At 37.5% G+C, this 24,092-nt stretch overlaps 1 protein-coding gene across 2 annotated transcripts in view; it reads right to left on the bottom strand.

Moving 5' to 3' along the window:
* Nucleotides 1–24,092, bottom strand: part of TPK1 (thiamin pyrophosphokinase 1) — a 467,722-nt gene that overhangs the window by 299,313 nt on the left and 144,317 nt on the right. For both annotated transcript variants that reach the window (XM_075211273.1, XM_075211274.1), the window contains exon 4: nt 12,681–12,750. In XM_075211273.1, coding sequence (XP_075067374.1) covers nt 12,681–12,750 — 70 coding nt within the window. The remainder of the gene's footprint in view (nt 1–12,680; nt 12,751–24,092) is intronic.

Raw genomic sequence — 24,092 nt, 5'->3', positions numbered from 1 at the left:
TCAACATTTATTTCAATACTTGTCACTCAGAAATGCTCTCACAATTAAACTTTATGGTTGAACTGAACTGGATAGACCTGTGTGTTTTTAAAACCTTACTATTCATTTGTATGCAAAAATGTTCTCACAATTTTAATCATTTTAGCTGCTCCACAGGAATCTTTAGTTTCTCTTTGGAATATCTCCGTGAAAAAAACACTAATTTTTTGATGAACTAGAATTTTTCTCCACTGTATTTCAGTTATAAAAGGTGCAAGCAATGTATCCCTATGCCTAATTGTTTGGCAGGAAATAGATGATGCCTTTCTATCTTTTTGTTAATCTATGTATGGATTAGTGTCAAATGTTGCCATATACCCCTGAGCAGCCAGGGAACTTTTGGAATCACTATGTTCTGAAGATGACCACACACAAGTTGATAACAGTAATGTGGGGTCATCTTTCAACCACATTTGCTGAAATGTCCATTAACGATCCCTTCAAATTTGAATGCATTATAATCAGGAATAGCGGTCATTTTCATGCGCCACACATTACAATATTTGCCCAATTGACCAATATCAAGTGAAGTATCTCACTGTTTGTGGTCACTATAAATCATTAAGCGCTGCAATCTTGGACTACCAAGCCTATGCAGACCCTTCTACTGTTACACACTGGGTTGGTTTGGAACATATGTGACAAAGGGAGGAAGGGTAGGGGTCATATTTGTCAAAATGCAAAGAGTGGGTGGTGGGCATGTGTGACAAGGGAAGGTAAAGTTGAGGTCATAATGTATGACAAGGGGACATGGGATGACATAATGTGACCCAGGATCAGGAAAGGGTTGCTTTGGGGAGAACCATTTACATGTTGAATGTACATTATGAGGTGGGACACACACCTACCATGTTTGATGTGCGTATTATATAAGTTTGGCATATAGTCAAAACCCACATATGGGTAGAGGGCCCCTGGCATATATATAGCTCAGTGCTCCGTTTAATCTAGTCTACCACTGCCTCCAGATAACCATTCACTAACTATTTTATATATTTTAAAAAATTATATTTTTGTATTAACAGATATAGGTTCACAGGGCATTTAAGGAGGGGTTAGAGTGACAATTTAGGAGAAAGAATGTGATCCAACCAAGGCAAGGCTTGAAATCTCTCCCCCTGCCACCTTTTCAAATCTCTTAGAGATTCAACATTCCTGCAACGTGAGTGAGCAACCCTTTATAAATGTTAAACATGTTGGTTCATCTAATTAACAATTCATTTGTTTTTTTTTAGTTTTAATGTAATTCCAAATAATGTTTTGTGTATAGCAAAATAAATTACAGACACATCAACAACTGTGAAAATTACAGTCATTCGTGTCAGAGTTCAGCATAAATAGTCACCAAATGAGCAGGTGTTCCTTTAGAATTATGAGCTTGATTTGCTGATCAACCCCTGTTTGCTCCTGCAAAGGCAAATATAAAGTACATGAAAACAGCCGGCAAGCCCTTTGACACTGAAAATATTAAGGAGGATCACAGCATAACATTTTAACAACACAGTCTCTTCTGCAGCACAGTATATTACTTAGTACAGAAGAGAGCCCCTTACATTAATTTTCCTCATATGCTTAACATTATCTTTATGTATGAGAAGTATTACTTAAATTTGATATGAGTCTCTTGAGACTATTACAATGGTATATACTATATGCTGATCAGTTCTGGTCACTTCATATGGCTCCCCACGAGGTATGCAGTAAAAACAATTTCCAGTGAAGTACCAGAAAATTTATAACATCCGATGAAATAAAAAGATACATTTGTTTCACATTTTACAATGAGCTGAACAGCACTGTATCATGTGCCATATACTTCTCATCCCATTCATTACTATTTAATTACATCATAATACCTTTCCTTCAGTTTTAATTAACCTTTCCAAGGAAAGTTAGTGACCTTGGGCGCTGGTATACATTTCAGATTATGTTAGTCTGTCAGGAAACATTTTATCTCATATGGACACAAAATGAATATAAAGGTAATTCAGGCTACTAAACTGGGTGGTGTGAGACTTATCTGTTAACTATTTAATACCACAGTGGTTTGATTAACAGTTAGCAGATCAGCACTCATAATTTAATCTATACAAAATGTGGGATTAAGCTCTTTCCTGCCCTAACAATCTTGATCTGTCATCTGCCCTATGTACCAAAATGTAACACTGGCTCAGTGTATGATACATAAATATAACACATTAAACTTCTATAAACTTGTGGCGATGATTTTACAATACATTTTAAACTTCGCTTGAAATACTGCTACTACTTATCTTTGTTACTCACTGACCTAACAAGACATCAAAGAGAACAATATCTTTCACTATGGTGGCTTTTTCATTCAGGACATTGCTCCTACATGTCAAATAGAGCTACAGATAAGGGTCTGCCAGAAGCTGATGACTGAAGCAGGGACCCTGTCGTGGATCCCACTGCAATTGTGAGCAGGAGAAGATTTGTTGGTTAATATGAGGAAGAGCGAGCCATTCCCTGTAGTGTGAACAGGTGGAATTTAGGGACACTGGATAAAGTGAGTGGTGTCATGTCTGGGCTCCAATGTCATTTAAAGTTAGAAAAGGTGTTTACTTACCCCTCTTTCTGGTCAAGCACAGAGGCAACATCAGAGATGTGCATAAGAAGGGAAACCCCAGATCTACAAGACGCAAACTTGGGGAGACATAGTAAAGGGGGCACTTGGAGAAGGGGAGAGGTCATCTCAATGGAAATAATTTAGTGAGGTGAATATATAGATATGAAAACTTCACTTCCATGATATTAAAAGATAAAAATATGATAGGGAGTGTCTAAGAAACAAGAGCCAACAACTTTAAGAAACCTGTTATAGGCATTTCGGACATTGAATAGTAAGCTGGGGGAAAATCCTCAAGGATACTCTCCACTCTTTAAATATTTAAATACCATTTTGGAGGCATAAGGTAACTATAGAGGGGTTAGCTTTTTACCAAACAAATGCCATGGGATGGAATGACATGGATTTGTGGCTGCCCTTAATGTAGTGTAATTGTTTTCAAACTTTGGTTAAAGTCTTTATTGCTCTAATTACACAAAAGCAGAAAAAAATGTTTGCTGGGCCGCTAATGAGCTTCAGTGCAAGAATGTGGCTGGGGTGAGGGTGCTCATTATGAGAGAGGTGTTTTAAGAGGCGCAAAGTGTCAGGCAAAAAGGGCAAGAGTTTCTGGTTGAAGGATGGTACTTTAGGGATCTTAAAGGAAGTATAGCGCTTTTTGGCAAAGGTTTTGTTGGTGGATGTATTATAATCTAAGTATGATATGCCACTTTGCGTAACTAATGAGTGGACAGTCTACATTGTAATTTACAGGAAAAATTAATGACAATCATAAATGATTTAAGGCTGATAACTTGGGGAAACATTTTACTGAAAAAAGGCATTTATAGTTGTAGCCTTTGTTCGTACACTGAGCCTCTTCGGGTGTTAGTTGTTGGATTCATAATCCAATGGTAGCTAATAATAGAGTCTTCTAACATATTATACGATATATAGCAAACATGTTTGTGGCTATCAGTTCAGTCCTCAAGAGTGTGGCAGATGAAGTGAGTAATTTAAGAGTTTAAAGACAAAAATATATAAAAACAGTGCTGTGATATGGAAAATATGTTCAGCTAATGATAGTTTGATCACTTGTGGTGCGATTCTAAAATCCTAGTAGTGGTCTACTTGTTAGTTAGTAAAGGAGTCCTTTGAGAAAGCCAATCGGCGAACGTATGGATGTCACTTCTGGTGACGTTACAAAACTGGAAGAGGGGACTGTATGCAGCATTTGCCAGGTGCAATATTTGTAATTTTAAAACATAAAACCGTCTTTGGCTATATATAATAACTAACAAGTAGACCACTAATAGGACATTAGAATCGCTCTTCAAGAGATAGTGCAGATAGTTAGTACAGTGCCTTATCTGAGTAATATATATGGTATGGGTAGAAGTGGATGTGATGCATGTAGTGGTGTACGGGTAACAGTGCATGTAATGAAACTACATTAAAAGAGTCAACTAATATTAACCCATGTATAAGTCCTATATATAATTGGGATTTTTTTTGTTTCTTGATACTTTGTAATTAAACGCTATATATCTAATTACAGAGGATTAGGAAAGGGTTTTCCTTTAATACATAGTACAAACTATCAATCTTTAGATAGCCTAGGACTAAGACGGCTGACATATAATGTGGAACGGCTCTGCTATACAATGCCAAAATAGTGCATAGCACTGTGAAAAATTAATAAAGTTTGAAAATTAAGGGATTATCACACTGGTTCCCATTAAAAAATATTTCTTTCCCCACTAAAGAGTTTAACTATTTTAATTTTACACTGTATTTTTGTTTGCTATACTTTTGTCACTCTATGGGGGGGTATTCAATGGTCAGCAAGTTTTTTTTGTTGACCGCGTTGTCATTTTAACGTTGTTTTTTTTAATCATTTTCAAGCAGGTTAACTTTACCCACAATTCAATTCCATTTTTAACGCTACGTTTTTGTTTCATGAAACGGTCCTCTCGCGCTGTAGTAGAAGGTCTATTGAAAGTAAAGGGTGTGCGAGAGGCAGCCGCATTAAAAGCTATTCAATTGTTTTTTTAATGCGGCGGGTAAAACAGGACAATATGCTGTTTTATCTTGCACCTCCTTGGGGTGTGTTAAAAATAAAAAACCTCTGAAAACTATTTGAAATCATGTAATAATGTGTAAAAAAAAGTTTAAACTTATGTTTATCACTAATGCCTAACTTGTGAAAAAATAATGAAATAATCAAAAGAAAAAAAAAAAAAAAAAATCACTAATTAATTATATTTATGCATGTTTTTGGTACAAATATGAATGTAGTAATGTGTTTTGACATGGTATAGATGATTGTATAGTAAAAAATAGTTCAATTAAAAAATATGCTTAAGAAAGTACTATAATGTAGATATTATCAATGTGTAATGCAATCTAATATATGGAAATGTATGCAAAACCTTTTTTTTGTGTTATATATGACCGCGTTAATACTCTACTTCACTCCCCTAAAATCTTGCAAACACAATTTGTAACGTGCGGTGGGCAGCGTTCCCTCTTTTTCAATTGAATTGCACGAGTTTTCCCACTGCGCTAACTCAAAACGGTTGCTATTGCTGTCAAAAACTAACGGGAGATTTTTTTTTTTTACGCGGTGGGGGAAAAAAAAATTCACTAACAACTGAATATTCCCCTATATGTTCTTAATATTTCACCAGTATATATCTGAAATACAAAGAAAATTTAATGGGATACAAAGAAAATTTTGGTGTTTAATGAATAAAAGAATATAAATTGTATATTAGTGGACCGGAGTGCTCTTTTGCCTCTCTTTTTATCCAACTCTAGATAAAAGTTGATCCCGAAAGTAGCAAGAATCTACAAAGGAGTGCAATGTGTTAATTATACATTTTTGGGGTAATGACATCGGGCAAATGACATTTATAGAGGTGACTGTCAGTGTTTCCTCTGACATTGTTTTAATTAGCAAAATGCTATATGGGTATTTGTCTGATCTAAAATGGAGGCTGACCCATAATGTTAGGGCATTTAATAGTATCCATAAAAAAGTTAATAAAAAGGTGTCTGACTAATGGCATGATGGGAAATGTTCAAGCAGGCACTGTGAATTGGAGGAACACACACCCAGGCTTTATAGGCTGAATGGGATATATTTATCAGATATGGGATTTAATGTTTAATATGCATGGGAAGGTGTGAAATGGCCTCTTTGTGCCAGTCAAGGGTGGGGCTTCTTAATTTACTGGTGGTTGAAAACCATGGTAAAAGAACTCACCACTCCTCAAAGATGATAAAAGACTGCAAAGACTAGGTAGGTAATGAAGCCTATTTTATTGCATTGAAAGGACACTGAAACCTACAAACCATGCAGTGTCAACATTCACACACACAACAATGCTGCTATTTGCAACAAACTGAAGAATGTCCAGGACTCCAAGATATGAAGTTACTGAGGGAAACGCTCACGGGCTCCTTCATTCAATTTGCTTGTTGGGTCATGGCAAGTCTTGGCAGGAAAGAATGCATCAGCACATCCGCTTAGAATATCATGTAGGTAATTTCAGTACAGTGGGGATGTTTGCTTGGATTCAACCATGCGGTGCAGCCAAATGTTCTAACAAGACTCCAAAATACATAACTGTTGTACCTGAATATTCTTGCATTTAAATAATTATCATTACCGAAAAAGTGTCATATAATTTTGTCACTGTCAGAAAATACCATTGTTTAGCCACAGTCCTCCTTTAAGTATGATTTATGAGAGAAACTAAGATAAAGTATTTATGGAATGGAACATTATCTCACTAATGAAGGGTAAATGATTAATTATAATAAAGGAAAAATTTATTGTAAGAGTGAAGTTGTACAAATTGCAACTAGCTAAATAAAAACATTTAGGGACTCTATTAAACAATTATTTTTCCTTAGGAATTGCATGTTACATTATATTTGTTGGTCCTTTTACACAGGCTTTTTTCTATTTTGAAATAATGACGTCAGGAAAACACAATAAGTGATAAAAAAAAAACCCACACACATATCAATAAAAAATACCCAACCTAAAACACAAATTCTGTCTTACACGCAAGACATAGAACAGTCACAAATAGAAAAATGTCAAAATAAAAGTTTTAGGAGTTTATCAAAAATTATGATATTTGAAGTAAAGTTGCAGCAGTAGAGAAATGTTTGCTGCTGTCCACACAAGACCTGTGATAAAGTCTATTGTACTAAACAGCAGCCAGTCTTTAAATAAGAAATGGGCAATAAAAGAAAAGAGAAACTTGCATTCAATTCTAAACACATCTCACACCAAAACAGCTTGAATCTTTTTACCTATATTTGTGAATATTAAAATTGATAATGGTTTTGTACTGCTCTTGATAGGCTCATTTATTAAAGTATGGTTGACATCTAGCAGTTTAAAACAGGTCTTGGTGCCAATGTTAATAGTACAGCAGGAACAGAACAAAAGTAGAAAGGCCAGTTCTTTTTCAAAAAAAGCTGGTAACTATATATGCAGCTATAAAGCACTAAATGGTTATAGGAATCCCCATGATGGTTTGCCGGAGAAAAGCAGCTTATGCTATCGGTAACCACAATGCAGAAACTGTGGAGTGTCCTTCATCAAGTTCTGCAGATTTATTGTAACATTCTCTCACTTCAGCTAAGATAAGACAGATGGGCCTTTCTAACAAGACCCCCTCTGTTCTACTGCTGCTTATCTTCTTAGATAATCTTCTATCTTGCAATTTAACAAACTCCCTGGCCTGCAGTGGTTAGAGGAGTCTTTACGCTCACCAGGCAAGTGCAAGGTCATTGCTGCGCATGTGTAGTAGAAGTTTCCAATTCCAGATTCCATACAAAAAATAAATAATTAAATTTTTAAAAATGCAACAAAATTACAAATATTCAATTTATTTTGAAAAAAAGAGAATGAAGCAATGTTTTATATTACTAATAAAGTATTTCTTTGTTCAAGCGACCCCCAATTAAAGTCATCCTAAGATGGTACAATGATAAATTAGCTTTCCCATGAAGCCACTGGTGAAGGCTACTGCCGGAGATAATCTTCACTGGCAAGCGGGCTTATGGAGAAAATGTAATTTACTTATCAAAGAAAGCATTTCATATGCATCATTTAAGTAAACTTGGGTAATTAGACATATACAGACATGGCCAAAAGTTTTGAGAAGGACACAGGTATTTGTTTTCACAAAGTTTGCTGCTTCAGTGGTTTTAGACCTTTTTGTCAGATGTTGCTATGGTATACTGAAGTAAAATTACAAGCATTTCATAAGTGTCAAAGGCTTTTATTGACAATTACATTAAGTTTATGCAAAAGAGTCAATATTTGCAGTGTTGACCCTTCTTTTTGAAGACCTCTGCAATTCGCCCTGGCATGCTGTCAATCAACTTCTGGGCTACATACTGACTGATGGCCGCCCATTCTTGCCAAATCAATGCTTGGAGTTTGTCAGAATTTGAGGGTTTTAGTTTGTCCACCTGCCTCTTGAGGATTGACTACAAGTTCTCAATCGGATTAAGGTCTGACGAATATCCTCGCCATGGATCCAAAATTTCGATGTTTTGATCCCTGAGCCACTTAGTTATCACTTTTGCCTTATGGCAACGTACTCCATCATACTGGAAAAGGCATTGTTCCTCCCCAAACTATTCTTGGATGGTTGGGAGAAGCTGCTCTTGGAGGATGTTTTGGTACCATTCTTTATTCATGGCTGTGTTCTTAGGCAAAATTGTGAGTGAGCCCACTACCTTGGCATGAGACAGGACTGATGGTAGTGCTCACCTTTCCTTCTCTGGACAAGCTTTTTTTCAGATGGCCCAAACAATCTGAAAGGGGATTAAACAGAGAAAATTACTTTACCCCAGTCCTCAGCAGTCCAATCACTGTACCTTTTGCAGAATATCAGTCTGTTCCTGATGCTTTTCCTGTTGAGAAGTGGTTTCTTTGCTGACCATCTTGACACCAGGCCATCCTCCAAAAGTTTTCGCCTCTCTGTGCGTGCAGATGCACTCACACCTGCCTGTGGCCATTCCTGAGCAAGCTCTGCACTGGTGGTGCCCCGATCCCGCAGCTGAATCAACTTTAGGAGACGGTCCTGGCGCTTGCTGGAAGTTCTTGAGCGCTCTGAAGTCTTCTTCACAACTAGCTCAGCTAGGGTCTTTTGTCTCAGAAATTATCATCATTACGGATAACCTTTTCAGGTGCTTTGAGATAGTATGCACCATACCGGATAAAACAATGTTTACATTTTGTGCTTTGCTGGGCGTACCAGGAGTAACTTTCCCTTTAAACTTAAGTAAACAGAATTTGATATTGTTTTTTCCAGAACATGTAAAGATGTAGCAACAATTAAAACATGATACCCGGCACATAAGGATGTTATAGAGTTGTGCGATACTATAACATAACTAATTCAGCATTGCTGCTATGCATGTAATGCAGTGACCTCTTGGGTGACTTATCATATAGCAAAAGTTATTCATTCATTAAAACCTGTCCTCTTGTAAATATATTCAGTAATCATTTTAGTAGCTATGCAAAAAGTTTCACACCTGGACCTGGGAACCTTACAAGTTTCTTACTGTTTCTGGGAGGTAGACCAGTAGGGTTACTTAAGACAAATTCAGTCCAACATCGGTGACACTCCTTTGCATGTTATCAAATGCAATGCACCTGTGGCTCAGATCAGATTATTGTGCATGAGGAGGAAGGACTTCAACTGAAATGCTATATGCGGGCTAACAAAACAAGAACAACAAAAACTCAAATTGTAGTTTTGGGTGGAGTTCAATGATCTAATATAAAAATTAAAACTATTTCCCATGGATGTCGCATTTGACTATAATTGTCCTAGACTTAATTTGTCTCCTCTTATCGCTCTGCCTGTTTTAAGTACGCTGAGCGAGTGCGGATGCCTATTTCATATAGGATGAGCGGTATATGTAGCATGGTGTGGAATCATTACAGCTATCGGAGGCCGCAGTGTATATTGTACACTTATTTTAAGTGACATTTCTTTTTTTATACTGACTGATTGAACTCCACCCAAAAATAAATTTTTCAGTTTGGGTCAAGATAGCCTTTGAAAAGAAGAAGGCAGAACTTTTAATACCAATTGTGATGTGACGGATTTCATTTATATTTATAGTGGTAGATATCAGCACACACAGAACACTCTAAGGGGCAGATTCAATTCAAAGTGATGTGTCGCCAGATATCTCCGCGAAGCCCGGCTGTGCACGTTGCCGCCTTTTACGATAAGGAATTTTCACTCATTTTTCTGCACACCACTATGGGGAGAGAAGAGAAATGAGCGGACATCTCAGCCTGGACATCAACTCAATGTATCTTCACAGACTGTTCTGGAGACATATAGTGTTGAATTAATTCTCCCCCTAAGATGAGAGTTTTAAAAATGGACAATGCTGAGTCTATAAAACAGTGTCATATGTTTGTCTCAGTATAAATTGCCAACAGGATGCTAGGTTGTATTTAGCCAATTATTATGGCCGAAGAGCTGGCAAAACAGTAGAGAAAGAAAACTATAAGCGCTATAATTTGCTATACAATATATGAAACATAGCACATTTCAGCTTATAAGAAATGCAGGAGAGCAACATGTTCGAGTGGATCTACAAACTAGGCAAATCCATTACCAGGCAGGATAAAATGTGTTGCCTGTATACACGATACACACAAATTGCTCCTTTACAGCCTACGGACTACAGGAAGTCTATGTGTTCCAGCAATCTCTCTGTAGCATCTTTAGGGAATGCCGACAATATCTCCCTACAGCATGTGAAGTTTAAGAGGACCCAGGAGAAGATCCAAGGAGAGACCCCATTCACTGTAGGGAAAGTATCAGTGTAAAAACAGCTTCCTTTATTTGACAATTGGCTGGAGTTTACCAACAAACTAATCCATCATATTAGCATCTTCCAAAGAACCTTAACATTTTAATTTTTATCTGTCTTGCAGTCTATTTGTAACACCCCCTTTTCCGGCAAGGATGTATGTATCAGTTTGTTTGTCCTCTCTGCAAATAAATTTTTTAACTCTTGTTCTGTAAGTTAATTTGGTACACATATCACACAAATGCAATTTAATAATAGACAAGTATATACAATCATTCAGTCTTTGTTAATAGGTCGTTCAAATACAGATCACTTCTTCGCTTTCTAAGGTGATTTGCTAAAACATGCACTCTTGTCCGTCTTTCCTCCAATTTAACACGCATGCAGTATACAAATTACACCCTGCTGCTTCCTCTCTTCTTCTTTGACATAAGCATACTGTAACTTTAATAAAAAGCTTGCTCGTTAGAACAGATATCCGCATTGGAGACTCGCCTTCTCTCCCTGCTCACCCAGCATCAAGGATCACTCGATGAGTCACACCTAAGGGAGTTGACAATAGTGAGGGGCCAGCTTAATGCGGTCGTGTCCAAAAAAACAGCCCGTACCCTTAAATGGACACAGCAGCTTTTTTACGAGAAAGGTGCTAGCCCGGAAACTCAGTCAGAGGTGCACACGTAATGCAATCTCATCCCTTAACAACTCTCAAGGGCAGTTAACATACAACCCAAATGCTATATTAAACGAATTCCAGGCCTATTACTCTTCACTATACAATCGGAATGCCTCAAACCCGTCACCTCCTGATTTGGAGGGCAAAATAAATGCCTACTGCATTCTTGTCAACTCCCGCAACTATCTGATTCGGAGATCCAATTTCTTGGTTCCGATATAACAATCGAAAAAACCACTACAGCCTTACGTAGTATGAAGGTAGCTTCTGCTCCGGGTCCGGATGGCCTCCCTGCCAAGTATTACAAAAAATTTGCAGGGATTCTCAGTCCAAAGCTAACTACTTGGTTTAACTCTATTTTTGATGGGGCCCCCTTTGATCTGGCTACGACCCGAGCCCGGATTACTGTCATACCGAAAGAGGGTAAAGACCCTTCTCTTTGCAGTAGCTACCGTCCCATATCCTTACTTAACGTAGATTTGAAAATATATGCCAAAGTCCTTGCGAATAAGAGTAAATTTTATCCTCCCGAAATTAGTACACCCTGATCAGGTTGGATTTGTCCCAGGCCGGCAGGCTGCAGACAGTACCAGACGGACTATAGATCTAATCCAACACATTAATGAACGTAAACTGCCCTCCCTCCTTTTGTCCCTCGATGCTGAAAAAGCTTGCTCGTCAACACACAGTTATAGGCTTTCCCACAGAGAGCCAATAATGAGTTTGGTGCAGTTTTTCTAATTTTAAACTCAGTGTCTGTTCCTTAACCATCTACCCCTACACTTCACTCTTGTTGTTATATCAGTCCCACAAAACGGTATTATACAGTATTCTTCAGGTCTCCCCACCTATTCCCTAACACAATACTTCGTACAAGAAAATCAATAATAAGGTAACATGCGTTACTTATTCCCACTGTTCTGCAGTATTTGCATCCAAGATGGGTCCTCTCTCTTCAGATGTCTGGTAAGCTCTCTCACTGGGAAACCTTTTCCACTCTCCCCTTGCATCTCTCCCTCTCTGGGGTGTCACTGTCACTCAGACCTCTGTTCAACTCAGTTGTCTTGATGCCGAGGGTCCCCTGAGTCTGTCTCCCTGAGTTCCCCACAGAATTCCAACTGTCATTTTTAACTGCCCATTTCCAAGCTCTCCCTCAACGTTGCAAGCTGGAAGATGCAGCCCTCCGCCCCCAGGGGAGGCATCCAAAGTGCATGTGCAGCCCAATAGGGTTGGAGGTGCCACATATTAATAATTGAATCTGTTCATCATAATCTAGTGTATAATATATATACATATATATATTTATTAGTGTTTCAATAACCACTACAGCATTTCAAGTACAATTAGACACAAACTGATACTAGAAACATACCAATACGTATCTTTCATTATTTGTTAATCACACAAAGGGATCCTTGTGATTTGATTAAAAAAAATTACAAATTGAATAGAACCATTATGGGGAGAGGAAATGATAAATTTGACTTGACAGCGCTTTTGACATGTTATGGTAAAAAGAACACTTACTCATCTTCTTGTCCAGTTGTGATAAGATGTAAACGATTTGCTCCTCCATCAGCACAGGCTTTTAATATAGCTAAAAGAAAATATATTACATACTTGATTAAATAAATCTAAACACTTCATAAACTTATCATTAAACATTTACAGTAGTTACTCTGTATTAACATCCTGTGGTCTACATGCCCTTCTTCCCTACAGGGAAGAAAAACAGTACTATAGTGTAAAATACTATTTCTTAGTACAATTGATCCAGTTTGTAGTTTTCCCATCTTAAAATTGTGTTTATAATTAAATTTCTTGAATATAACTGTTGAAGTAATAATTAACGAAAACCCCTATATTACCAATTAGTTCAATAGAATGAACCAATGAACTTTAATTTTGTTTCTGTGTGTCTTTAAGAGAACGTGTTGCTCAATACAGAATTGCATAACAAGAGACCTGCTTTCAGTAATATTCCATTGTTGCACAATTTATGAGAAAAACAGATTAGATTATGGTCATATGATTAAGCAATCATCTCCGGATATGTTCATATAAATGACCGTCCAATAGAACATGTTATTTTAATGATAGAGGGCCAGCAGTGATGTTAGCTGGGAAGGTGTGTTTTAAAGTAAGAAGGAGTTTCATATCCTATAAAAGAATAAGTTAATCAAATTTAGGGTGTCAATTGGCATTTGAGACCCTGGGCGTACTGCTTCGTCCAGTATGGCTGTATCTATGTATAATACCTTTTTAATAAATTATAGAAATATTATATTTTGGAAACCTGCTCATCTCATTTATTATTTAAAGAGAGAAAGAAACTTATACATAACATTACAGAGGAACAAGAGGGACTCCACAGTGTAAACCTAGTAAACAAAAATACTAAATGAACGTCTGACATATATAATGTAAATAAATATGTTTTACATTTTCTTTGTTATTTAGCTGTATGGATTCTTCTCTATTTTCCCATATCAACATTACAATTATGTGACAAGAGCTTATGGTCATCAATTATCATTATTTTCCCCATGATTACTCCCTCCCACCCCCCAAATTATAAAATATATTAGTCTAGCTCTTCTTTCTATAAGGTTAACAAATTTGTGTATGTTTAAAAATTTGCCAGCCAATTTACAGGAATCATCGAAAAGCAGCCAAATACATTGAAAATGATCTACAGGCCACAGGAACTTTAAACGTTTTGTGTGCACCCTTGAACAGTTCTTCCACAAGAGCATGGATAGCACAAGATGTACACCAAGTTACCAATCCTGGAACACATACATTATTTGTACAAGCCATTTGGAGTAATATACTCAGAATTAGTTAACTAGAACTAATTAATGCAATAGTAGCATAGTACTACAGAGTAATAATCAGGGCCTAGCAGAAGCATTGTGGTCGCCCTAGGTGGCAATCTCCCCCCTAGAGAGACCAATGCCCCTCTCTCCTTTATACCTTAACTACCTGTTCAATTCAGTCTGGGAGAGTGGCGATGGACAGTAACATCATAGACGTGTGTCACTCTCCTAGCCCATTACTGACAATAAGGAGAAGAAGCCTACAGCTTCACATGTAAGAAGCTGCTGGCTGCTTTTCTATATGTCAACGTTGGGATGCCAAGGGGAGATTGAAAATACTGATTGACATGACATTCATTCAGTGTTTTAGGAGCCCCCTAGTAATTGGCATCCTAGGCGACCGCCTAGGTTTGCCCAATAATAGTGCCGGTCCTTGTATTAATACAGTAGTGTAAACCTCCCAACATTAAAAAAAAAATAAGCCCCTTCTATGACCAAGCTATGTCCAGATTCACAAACAGCACCATCTGCCCAAAAAGCATTCACATATTTGTGGGGCCAATTCTTTTCCAGTGTCTGAAAACCGGAACAGTCCTGGGTCGTTTGTAAATGTTAAATTACTAATATACTACATACAACTACAAAAAAAGATTTGAAAAATGAATAAATAAGACTTTGTGCAGAAACTCCAGTCCTTGATATATTCTAATTCTGTTGATTGTGATTGATGGCATCCAGCACCCCTCCACGTTTGGCCATATGTGTTGCAAATAACATAGCATATAGCCAGGTTTCTAGTTCCATTTGTTTCAGCCTGCCAAACTAAGCAACAGTATGTGCATTATTACTTCACTAACTTAAGTGAGAGATCACCATAAAGGTATATATGTGCTTCAAGACTTTGATCAAATTGTTACTTATAAACCTAAGTTTCTTTTAAATGAATGACCTAGTTTAGCAGTACTGTAGCACTGTAACACAGTGTAAGTAAAATTACAAACCCAGCAGTTGTTAGAAAACAGAAACAAAAATTCCATTGCGAAACTAAGTAATAACCTGCAAAAACTTCTTACAAAATATGGAAACTTACATTTAAGCATTATTTCACAATATCTTATACAAAAAAAAAACTTGATATACTAACATCGGTGTATTATATGCGGAATTAGTGGCGCTATATAAATAAATGATGATCCATCCATTTTGTATCCTATTAAACAACCCAGAAAATTTAAACTGGCAGCAGAGATTAATAAATTCTACAACTCTCTGTGCCAAAGAGAGGGCTTTTGAGGACTTCCGTTACCACAAAACGGAAGATGTAGCATGGTTGACTGTTTAAAAGCAAGGACGTGTACTTTAAATAAAAGACATATTAGCACAGACCTTTATTTAATATGCTGGGGACCTACCCTGACAATATAATAACAGTTCATCACTTTTAACCATCATGGCTTCTAACTGACTGTAATGGTTCTGTAAACTTGAATCCTTGGTCTGCCCAATTTAGCACTACTTCCAGCAAGGCGTGGAATCTAACAGGCAGATGGTGTTTGCTAGGGACCGCCACAAGGTAGTTTTGTCTTTGCTGCATCTGCACCGCAGGTCTCTGCCCTTGCTGGGAGTACCAGGCGAGACCTATTGTGGAAGTCACTGAAGCAAATAGTAATAGAACACTGACGGTGGTGCGAGTGGGTTAAAGTAACAGGAGGAGAAATAATCTGCAGATGGTAGATATGTTGCTGGAACGGTAGAGTTGTCACCTGACGTGAACCAGTCTGAGGATGGCAGGTTTACCACTGGGATGGTGGAGAATACACAGGAGGTGTAATAGTCTACGGACAGCTGATGAATCCCAGGAGAGGTAGAAATCCAGTAGGAGATGAAGGAGCCACGACTAGCACCTAGGGTAGACAACTAAAAGAACAGGCACGGAGTTGCTGAAGGAAGTGCCTTTTAAGTTTTGAGCCAAAATAGCCTGCCAATGAGGATGCAGCAGAGGGAATAAAGAGATTGGGTCTGCGCATGCAGATGGCAGGCGGCCGAGACGGAGCATGGCGGTCAGCAGGAAAGTGTGTCGGGCTTCGGTTATGGAAGCTGACCGCCCGGCGCGTGACACTGAGGCTATATCTTAAGTGCAAAACCAAGTGAGGTGTATGAGCTATACAAGGTTTTTAATTTTCTTGACAACAGTATAGTTGTAACCAAGAACATATTTCAACACAAGGAAATAGGAAAGCAAGTTATAGTTTCTCTTATTTTTCCTGTTTCTGTAAAAGGTCCTGATTTCTTTTTGAATTAATGTATTTAATGTCATTCGATACATTCGAGAGAGCAGAAACAAACCTGAAAAATAACCAACATGCATATCAACGGAAACAAACAAAATGCTACAATATCTTTAAATCTGAATTAGTAGATACATCAAGCTGTGATGATGAACTAAAGAGACTTTTACAGGGCACAAACGAGGGAAACTTGTGGGTGTGGTTTGTACAACATGGGAATAGTCTTACAGTCAATAGAACATATGAAAATTGCTAATATCATGGAGATATAATGTAAGTACAATGCAGTCTCATATGATTAGTATTCAGTAAGATCAAACATTTCTCACTAGTAATGACTATACAATGCAATGCAGATATCTTTTGCTTTGCAATACAGGCCCAAATGTTCTAGCTATGATACAGTGAAGACCTAGAAATAGGTGGTAGTAATACAAAGCAGACTCTAATCTTGGGGAATACTCACTGTTCCTCTCTGTGGCACACTCAGAATGGACCTAGGCATTGTGCTAAGAAGCCATCATAACTACTAGACAAATTTTGGCACTCTGGTGAGCTATGTTAGATATTCTCATAACAAAGTGTTAGGAGCAGTGAGATGGTTATGACACCTTCTTATCGCAAATTGCGCCCAAGTCAAATGTACCTACAGGCTGCCTTCACTATGCCGCTCCGTATTTAATCTCCACCATCCATTACACCAGAGGTGTATGTAAGAAATTTGACACCATCAAGAAACTTGGGTGATTTGGATATAATTCTTGAGACACAGATATAGACAGTTACATGCAGGAGACTCCTGGTAAATATGGCCTGGACTAGCTATTACAAAAGTGTGAGTTATTAAACATGAATAAACAATGTGTGGTGGGGGGTGGGTTGGGGGGCTCCTAGCTTGAGAACAACCTAAGCCCTGTGGTAGTTTTAAGTTCTCCACTGACTGATTTCTGTAGTGATAAATAGACATTTACTTTAACAGATAAATAGCACAAAGTGAAAATTGCTGTCTAGTGAGGTGAAACCACTCCCAGGTATGAAGTGGTTTGCAAACTGACCAAATTTCATAATTTTGCACATTGAGACATCCTACACTATAAACACTGTCTGGCGTCTCAGAATAAAAGTTAGTTTGATGGGTTAATGTTGAAAGAAACAATTGAAATAGGAAACCTATGTTTTCTTTTACACACAAAGCATACATTCAATGTATCTGCACTATAATGGTATGCTGTTCTACAGTAAGAGTGCTTGTTTGGCTCTAATTGACTGCCTGATTGTATACATTAGATTCTGAATAATTTAGTTTCATATATCTCTCTGACTACAGGGCTGTCTCACGTCTTCAATTTGTGAGTAGCACACTGCGAGTTATAACTTAAACTATAAGCGACGGGACATTGATACTACTGCTAGAAACTTGCTGCATTTGATTTTGCACTTAAACCTCATATGCTTCCGCCTTCAAGCTTCTCTCAAATGTTACTTTAATAAATCTGTCAAAATAAACATAATCTGTCGTGGACAGGGTGGCGATTTTCTTTTTCCTTCATTTTCTCTGAGCCGAATTGTGGTGTGTAATCAATTGGGCCCTGACAGAGAGAAACCAAGTAGACAAATGCATAGAATAGAGATTTAAGTGAGCTGATGAAAATTCTGTTTATAGTACAATCCTTTGGTCAGCCCTATATCACTCGCTTAACAAACTCAATAAACAGCAATCAGAAAAAAAGACATTAACTCATTAAATCAAAAGCATTCTGCAAGTACAAAATGAATATACTTAGACTAAATATCTTAAATATCTTTAGGTTATTACATCTAATAAATTAAACTATTGTATTTTGATTTTTGAAGAAGGTAGCATATATATATATATATATATATATATATATATATATATATATATATATATATATATATATATATATATATATACACACACAAGTTAACCCGTGCATGATACTCATGCATTCTAGTCAAATCAAGCTACTTAAGGTGTTAAAAAGGTTCTTGTCATGCATTTGGGCCTAGCCCAGGCATCCTCAGGGGAAGAGCGTTACTTCCCGACGCAAGCACCCTTTTTTTAACGTGGTTTTGTCCACATGTCACCACCTCATCATTTTTCTCCATCACCTTATCCTTCATCTTTATCGCCACATCTATCCAGATGTCTATCCAGACACAGGGATCTCTCTCAGCGGTCCTGAGTATCACACTCCTCTCGCTTTGTCACCCCCGGCAACCACCAACCACTCCCAACTGTCACCCTCGGCAACCATCAACCACTCCCAACTGTCACCCTCGGCAACCATCAACCACTCCCAACTGTCACCCTCGGCAACCATCAACCACTCCCAACTGTCACTTCTCCTTCAAGAAATATATATATTTTTTTTTAAAATCTTTATTAACACTTTTAACAATTAACAAATTAAATTAACAAATTAAAAACATCTTAGTATACTAAATTTCAGCCCTTTCTGAGTTTTTTTTTCCACACACACTAAGAATTTAGTAGGCCAGTGTATAACTCCGCCCAGCAGGTGGCGCTGCAGCTTGGTTTGTTTTTTTTCACACACACACAGACTAACACATGCCACTAGGCTTTTATATTATAGATATATATCTCTAGTTCAAAAAACAAAAGGGTGGGCACTTCAACAACTTATTTTGCTGGTCGGATCAACCTCTTGAATGCACGAATCATCTCATGGAACAGGGAAAACAGAAAGAATCACACATAGTGTATCACTTTAAATATGTGGGACCCTCCACCACACTGCACACTTCCTACGTGAATGAGTGTACCATATGTAAATAAAAACAAGCTTATCTGCATTCCTCAATGTCTTCACCAGGGTCCATCTAGACTCCTCCCCAGGTCTGAAAACCTGTGTCCAGTTGTTGAACATGTCATAATATATTATATATATATGGCAAAAAAAGGACAGGGGCGCCACATAGTGTATTACCGCAATACAATATTGAAAAATACAAGAAGTATGAGCAGTGTGATGAAGTGGAGTCACACTGGAAACAAGATATATTATGAACATAGCTAAAAAGCAGAACCAGTGTAATGATTGAAATAGACATTCATGTGCAACACTGTCTAAGATACCAGATATAAACACCACTGAAAGTGATAGTTCTGCGTACCAGATGTAATATCATAAAGTATATTCACGCAGATGATGGTATCTTCAACAGTAATATCTTCAATCAAAAACACTCTTCATAGATGGGGGATCCATAATAGACAGCTGGAACCTCAGATCCACATATAAATAAAAATTGTGATAGTGTAATACTGTATATAGCAGATTTATTAATAAAACGGTAAGTATCAAACTTACATAAAACCACATGTAAAGTGCATATAAAGGTATCTTTGGGTACTCATCTAGGAAGTGGTCAGATTTGGGGTGTATAAAATACACAGTTCTCAATGAATCTCCACAAAAGTCTATTCAAGTCGTACCACGATATCCAATGAAGAAATAAAGTTCAGTCATCAACGCGTTTCGTCCATATACAGTTGGACTTCATCATGAGGTAGAAAATATCCATATTCTTTAACATGTACAGGACACATGTTTATAGTATCCCAAGCTAGATCGGTATACAGCGTTGTAAGACGCTAAGCGTCAACCCACGTGTGCTAGAAAACGTAACAGACGTACAGATGGTCTGCGCATGCGTACCATCCTATGTGAAGCCCGTTGACACCCATTCCAATTGGGCATCTCGGATTACCATGTATTCGTTATAATATTAAATGCACACCAAATCTATATAGCATAGTATCATCCATTATGCTCAACAGCAGGTGAAATTTCTCCAATCGCCAAAAATTCAAAATAAACAGTGCATCTGATATAGACTATATACAGTGTTAACAACACATCAAATAATGCGATCACATGATCGCAAGTGCATATTGTAAATCAGTAAGTACATAAAATAGTAAGACCACGGTGGTAGTAACTACAGATGTAACATGGTTGCATACCCTACACTATTCAAACACCAAGGAGCATGATAAATTAACCCAATATATATTGGGAACACTTCCATAATAATACCTAAAGGGCATAATAAGGGAGTGTATAGAATATCCTATAGGCCCATGAATATATAACACATATACATAAATATATCTAATTGGACACCAAAATATATATTGAAAATAATAATTGCCAAGGTTATATAGTATAACAATAAGAGGAAAACCATATATATATATATATATATATATATATATATATATATATATATATATATATATATATATATACACACATACACACATTTTATATATATTTATTTTTTCTTTAAAACTTTAAAAACAAAAATCAGTTCGTAAAACGGAAAGTTTAGATTGAAAATTAAGAAATATCTGTAATGGATGAGATATGAAAAAACAAAATAACACCCATGGAAGTTAACCTAGTGAGAGATTCTTTCAGACCTGCAAGCTTGATTTTTTTAGTGAGATCCTTGAGTGTGAACTTAGAGTGGCGCATGCCTATGAGATGAATATAAATTAATGCCAAACAGTTAAATGAACATATCATGTATATCAGACCCAAATGTCCCCAAATGTTCACACATGCCCGTCATTTGTTCCAAAATTCCACCACATGCCGCTCAGACCACCCACTTGTCACTAAATGGCCCCATGGCTGCCAAGAGGAAATTGAGATCCCGAAACAGCAACTTTCTGGTCTTTCCTCGTCACATAGCAGGAGAGAGGATGTGCGCTGCGCGGTGATGCATCGAAGGGGCGTGGCCACATAGTGAAGGGTGCGTGGTCAACATGGGCTGCGGCTGCGCCTCTTTACAGATGACAATATGAGGGGAATTCAATTAGCCACGTGTCTCTGAAACATCTGTGAGTGACGTGAGACTTTGACAGAAATTGCTACCATAATTGCCCGAGCGTGATGTCCCTACGCCACATCGCCAGCTATTGAATTCCCCCTATTATGTATTAAAATGGTGTTGCTCTCATCTACCTGTTATTGCAGCTTTCACAACCTGGTACTGGATTCTTGAATAGGTATATGATATATGGAAAACAATTATTGAACACAGTACACAGCACAGATCATGCAGCATATAATTATATAAAAAGCAAAATATGTGTGACAATAATAATCACAGATATCTAAATGTTTGAAATGGTCAGATAATGAAACACAATTGTAAATGTAAAAAATAAAAGGCTGTCTCTAGGGGCTCTACAAACCCATACAAAGACATACACACAATAAAAATTGTCACACATAGATTGTAAGCTTGCGAGCAGGGCCTTCTCACCTCTGTCTGTTTTACCCAGTTTGCTTATTAGTTTATTATGTTTGTCCCCAATTGTAAAGCGCTACGGAATATGTTGGCGCTATATAAATAAATGATGATGATGAAGAGGCGCTCAAAAAAACAAACAAATTCAATAATGAAAAAATTACATAACTCCAATCTAATTTAGATAGATAGATATACTTACACAGATATATATATATATATATATATATATATGTTACTGGTTTATAATTTTTTTTAAGAGTTCTTTAATTTTTAACATGCAGTGTATAGTACATACATTATAATAAAACATAACATTTAACACGCCACCCCACAGTCACAGCATAGCCCACCAAGACACATCATAAGTCCCGCACATACATTATAAGCCCCCCACACACACAGACATCATAAGCCTTACAAACACATTGTAACTCCTCCACACACACACGATAAGCTCCCCAGCTCAGCATAACCCCCGAGACACATAACCCCCCCAAGACACATTATAACATTCCCCCCCACACACACACCTCATAAGCCCTCCCCTGCCCAGCATAAACCCCCCTAGACACATCATAACCCCACACCCCAGTCCCCGACAGCCCAGCATACTTACCTAAACTGAGCTGGTGCAGAACTGGAATTGCTCCTCCTCCCTCTCAAGGCTACTGGGATAGTGTGTGTGATGTCACTTCCCTGGAACTGGGAGCTACTGTCAGCCTGCTCCCTCCCATCACAGCAACCCCCCTCCCCCCCAAAAAAAACCCAAACAATTGCAGTAATTTGTACCTGCCCACCCCACCTCCGGCACTACTGAATGCCCCCACATGAGGTAAGAGTTACACTTGCCATAAAATTTCTCACACATGCAATCAGATACCATGTATACTCCAAAACTGCCCCACATGCCATCTCAGATCTACTCACATACCACTATTATAATTATTTTTCCAATATGGTGGAAATTGGATGTAATAAGTTTAAAAAAAAAAAAAAAGTTAAACTCCACCCAAACTGAAAATATTTTCCATGGAGATAAAGCAGTTAAAATATACTAGCCTACTCTCCCACAATGTTCGGGAGACTACTAAATTTTGGGAAATCCGTCCGGACGTACGGCAGAGTAGGCCACCCTGCTGGAACCCAATTCCCCTTTGTTTGAAGTGGATAGGGCCTTAATAACGTAAATTGCATTGTCACACACCTGTACCTGTCTCTTGCATATATTTGAGAAAAAATAAAACATAAAACACACATCCCTTGCAGGCTCTGTTCAATGGTTCCCCAATACATACCTCCAACTTTCCCACTGTCAGCATTTATCTTAAATCACAAGAAGCTCCGAGGCCTGGAGCAGACACTGGTGTCTCCGAAAAATGCTGGGAGGTATACAAAGGATGACTATAAAATGGTTATGACTGTATGCTGGCACAGGTTTCACATTTTATGTGTAGTTCTTTAATGATATCTGCGGTGTCCACCAGTGCTGGCCCTACTGCAATCAAGGGATCAAGTACTATGGCTTAAATTAAATCCATAACAATTCTAAGCCATTCAACAGAGACCTAGCCCAGCCTCTTATTGTAGTGAGGAACCATGGACCTTAAACACAAAAGCTAGAGATAGCAATTAATGACAGCTTTTGGCGTCAGTCCTAACCTCCTTTATTCTTGTTAAGAGAAACCTATACTACAAGTAGATTTTTCTACAGGTGGTATAAATGCAACATCGGTTTTCTTTTGTTTGGCAAATGTAATAAACTGTTTAATAGTTGTCTATTCCCAGTATTCCTATGTAGATGCATAAGGAATATAATTCCTGAAATTAAAAAAAAAGTTCTGGGTTTAAAGTTTCTTTTGGATAATACTGGTATTATACAAGTAAATCCTTTCTCGCCATAAAGATGGGACTACTAACATACTGGCTTAGATGTTAATAACACCACTGATGACGGTGCATTGACGTAATATCAGCTCAAACACCTCCCTAAAAAATTAATGCATCATCATACAACGCGACTGTTTTCTCAGATTCCATTCAAAGGGTCACCCTCCAAAATCCAACTACAAAATATCACAGGAAAAAAAAAGAATAAGATAAAAGTAAAACAGTTGTATTCAATAAACATGCACAGGGGCATTGAAAAGTAAAGCTAGTTAAAAGCAAAGACAAAACCTTGTTGTCCTAGCATTAGAGCGTTAAAAGAGTTTTCTCAAAAGTACCCATACATCATAGTGTACTATGTACTTGACAAGTGTCCCCATAGAACTCCATTTTGTCTAGCATTAATGCTTCTAAATGTTGCAAGCAACACTGAAATTGGCACAAAGTAGGCGCTTGGCAGAAAGTGTGTGTGGGTGATGGCCCATTCTCATATTTTTTTTTTTGAGTATTAGTATCAAAGTATGTTTAATAGGCATAAAATAAACTTCATGTGTAAAAACCCTAACTATTAAAATCATAAAACAATTCTGCTTATAAATGTATAGATAAAAGTGTTCATAGGGTTGGCCACAAAAATA

Source organism: Mixophyes fleayi, chromosome 5 (assembly GCF_038048845.1).
Source record: "Mixophyes fleayi isolate aMixFle1 chromosome 5, aMixFle1.hap1, whole genome shotgun sequence".
In the NCBI taxonomy this organism is placed as follows: domain Eukaryota; kingdom Metazoa; phylum Chordata; class Amphibia; order Anura; family Limnodynastidae; genus Mixophyes; species Mixophyes fleayi.
The sequence above is the reverse complement of the archived record's forward strand: the minus strand, read 5'-3'. Positions and strand labels throughout refer to the sequence as shown.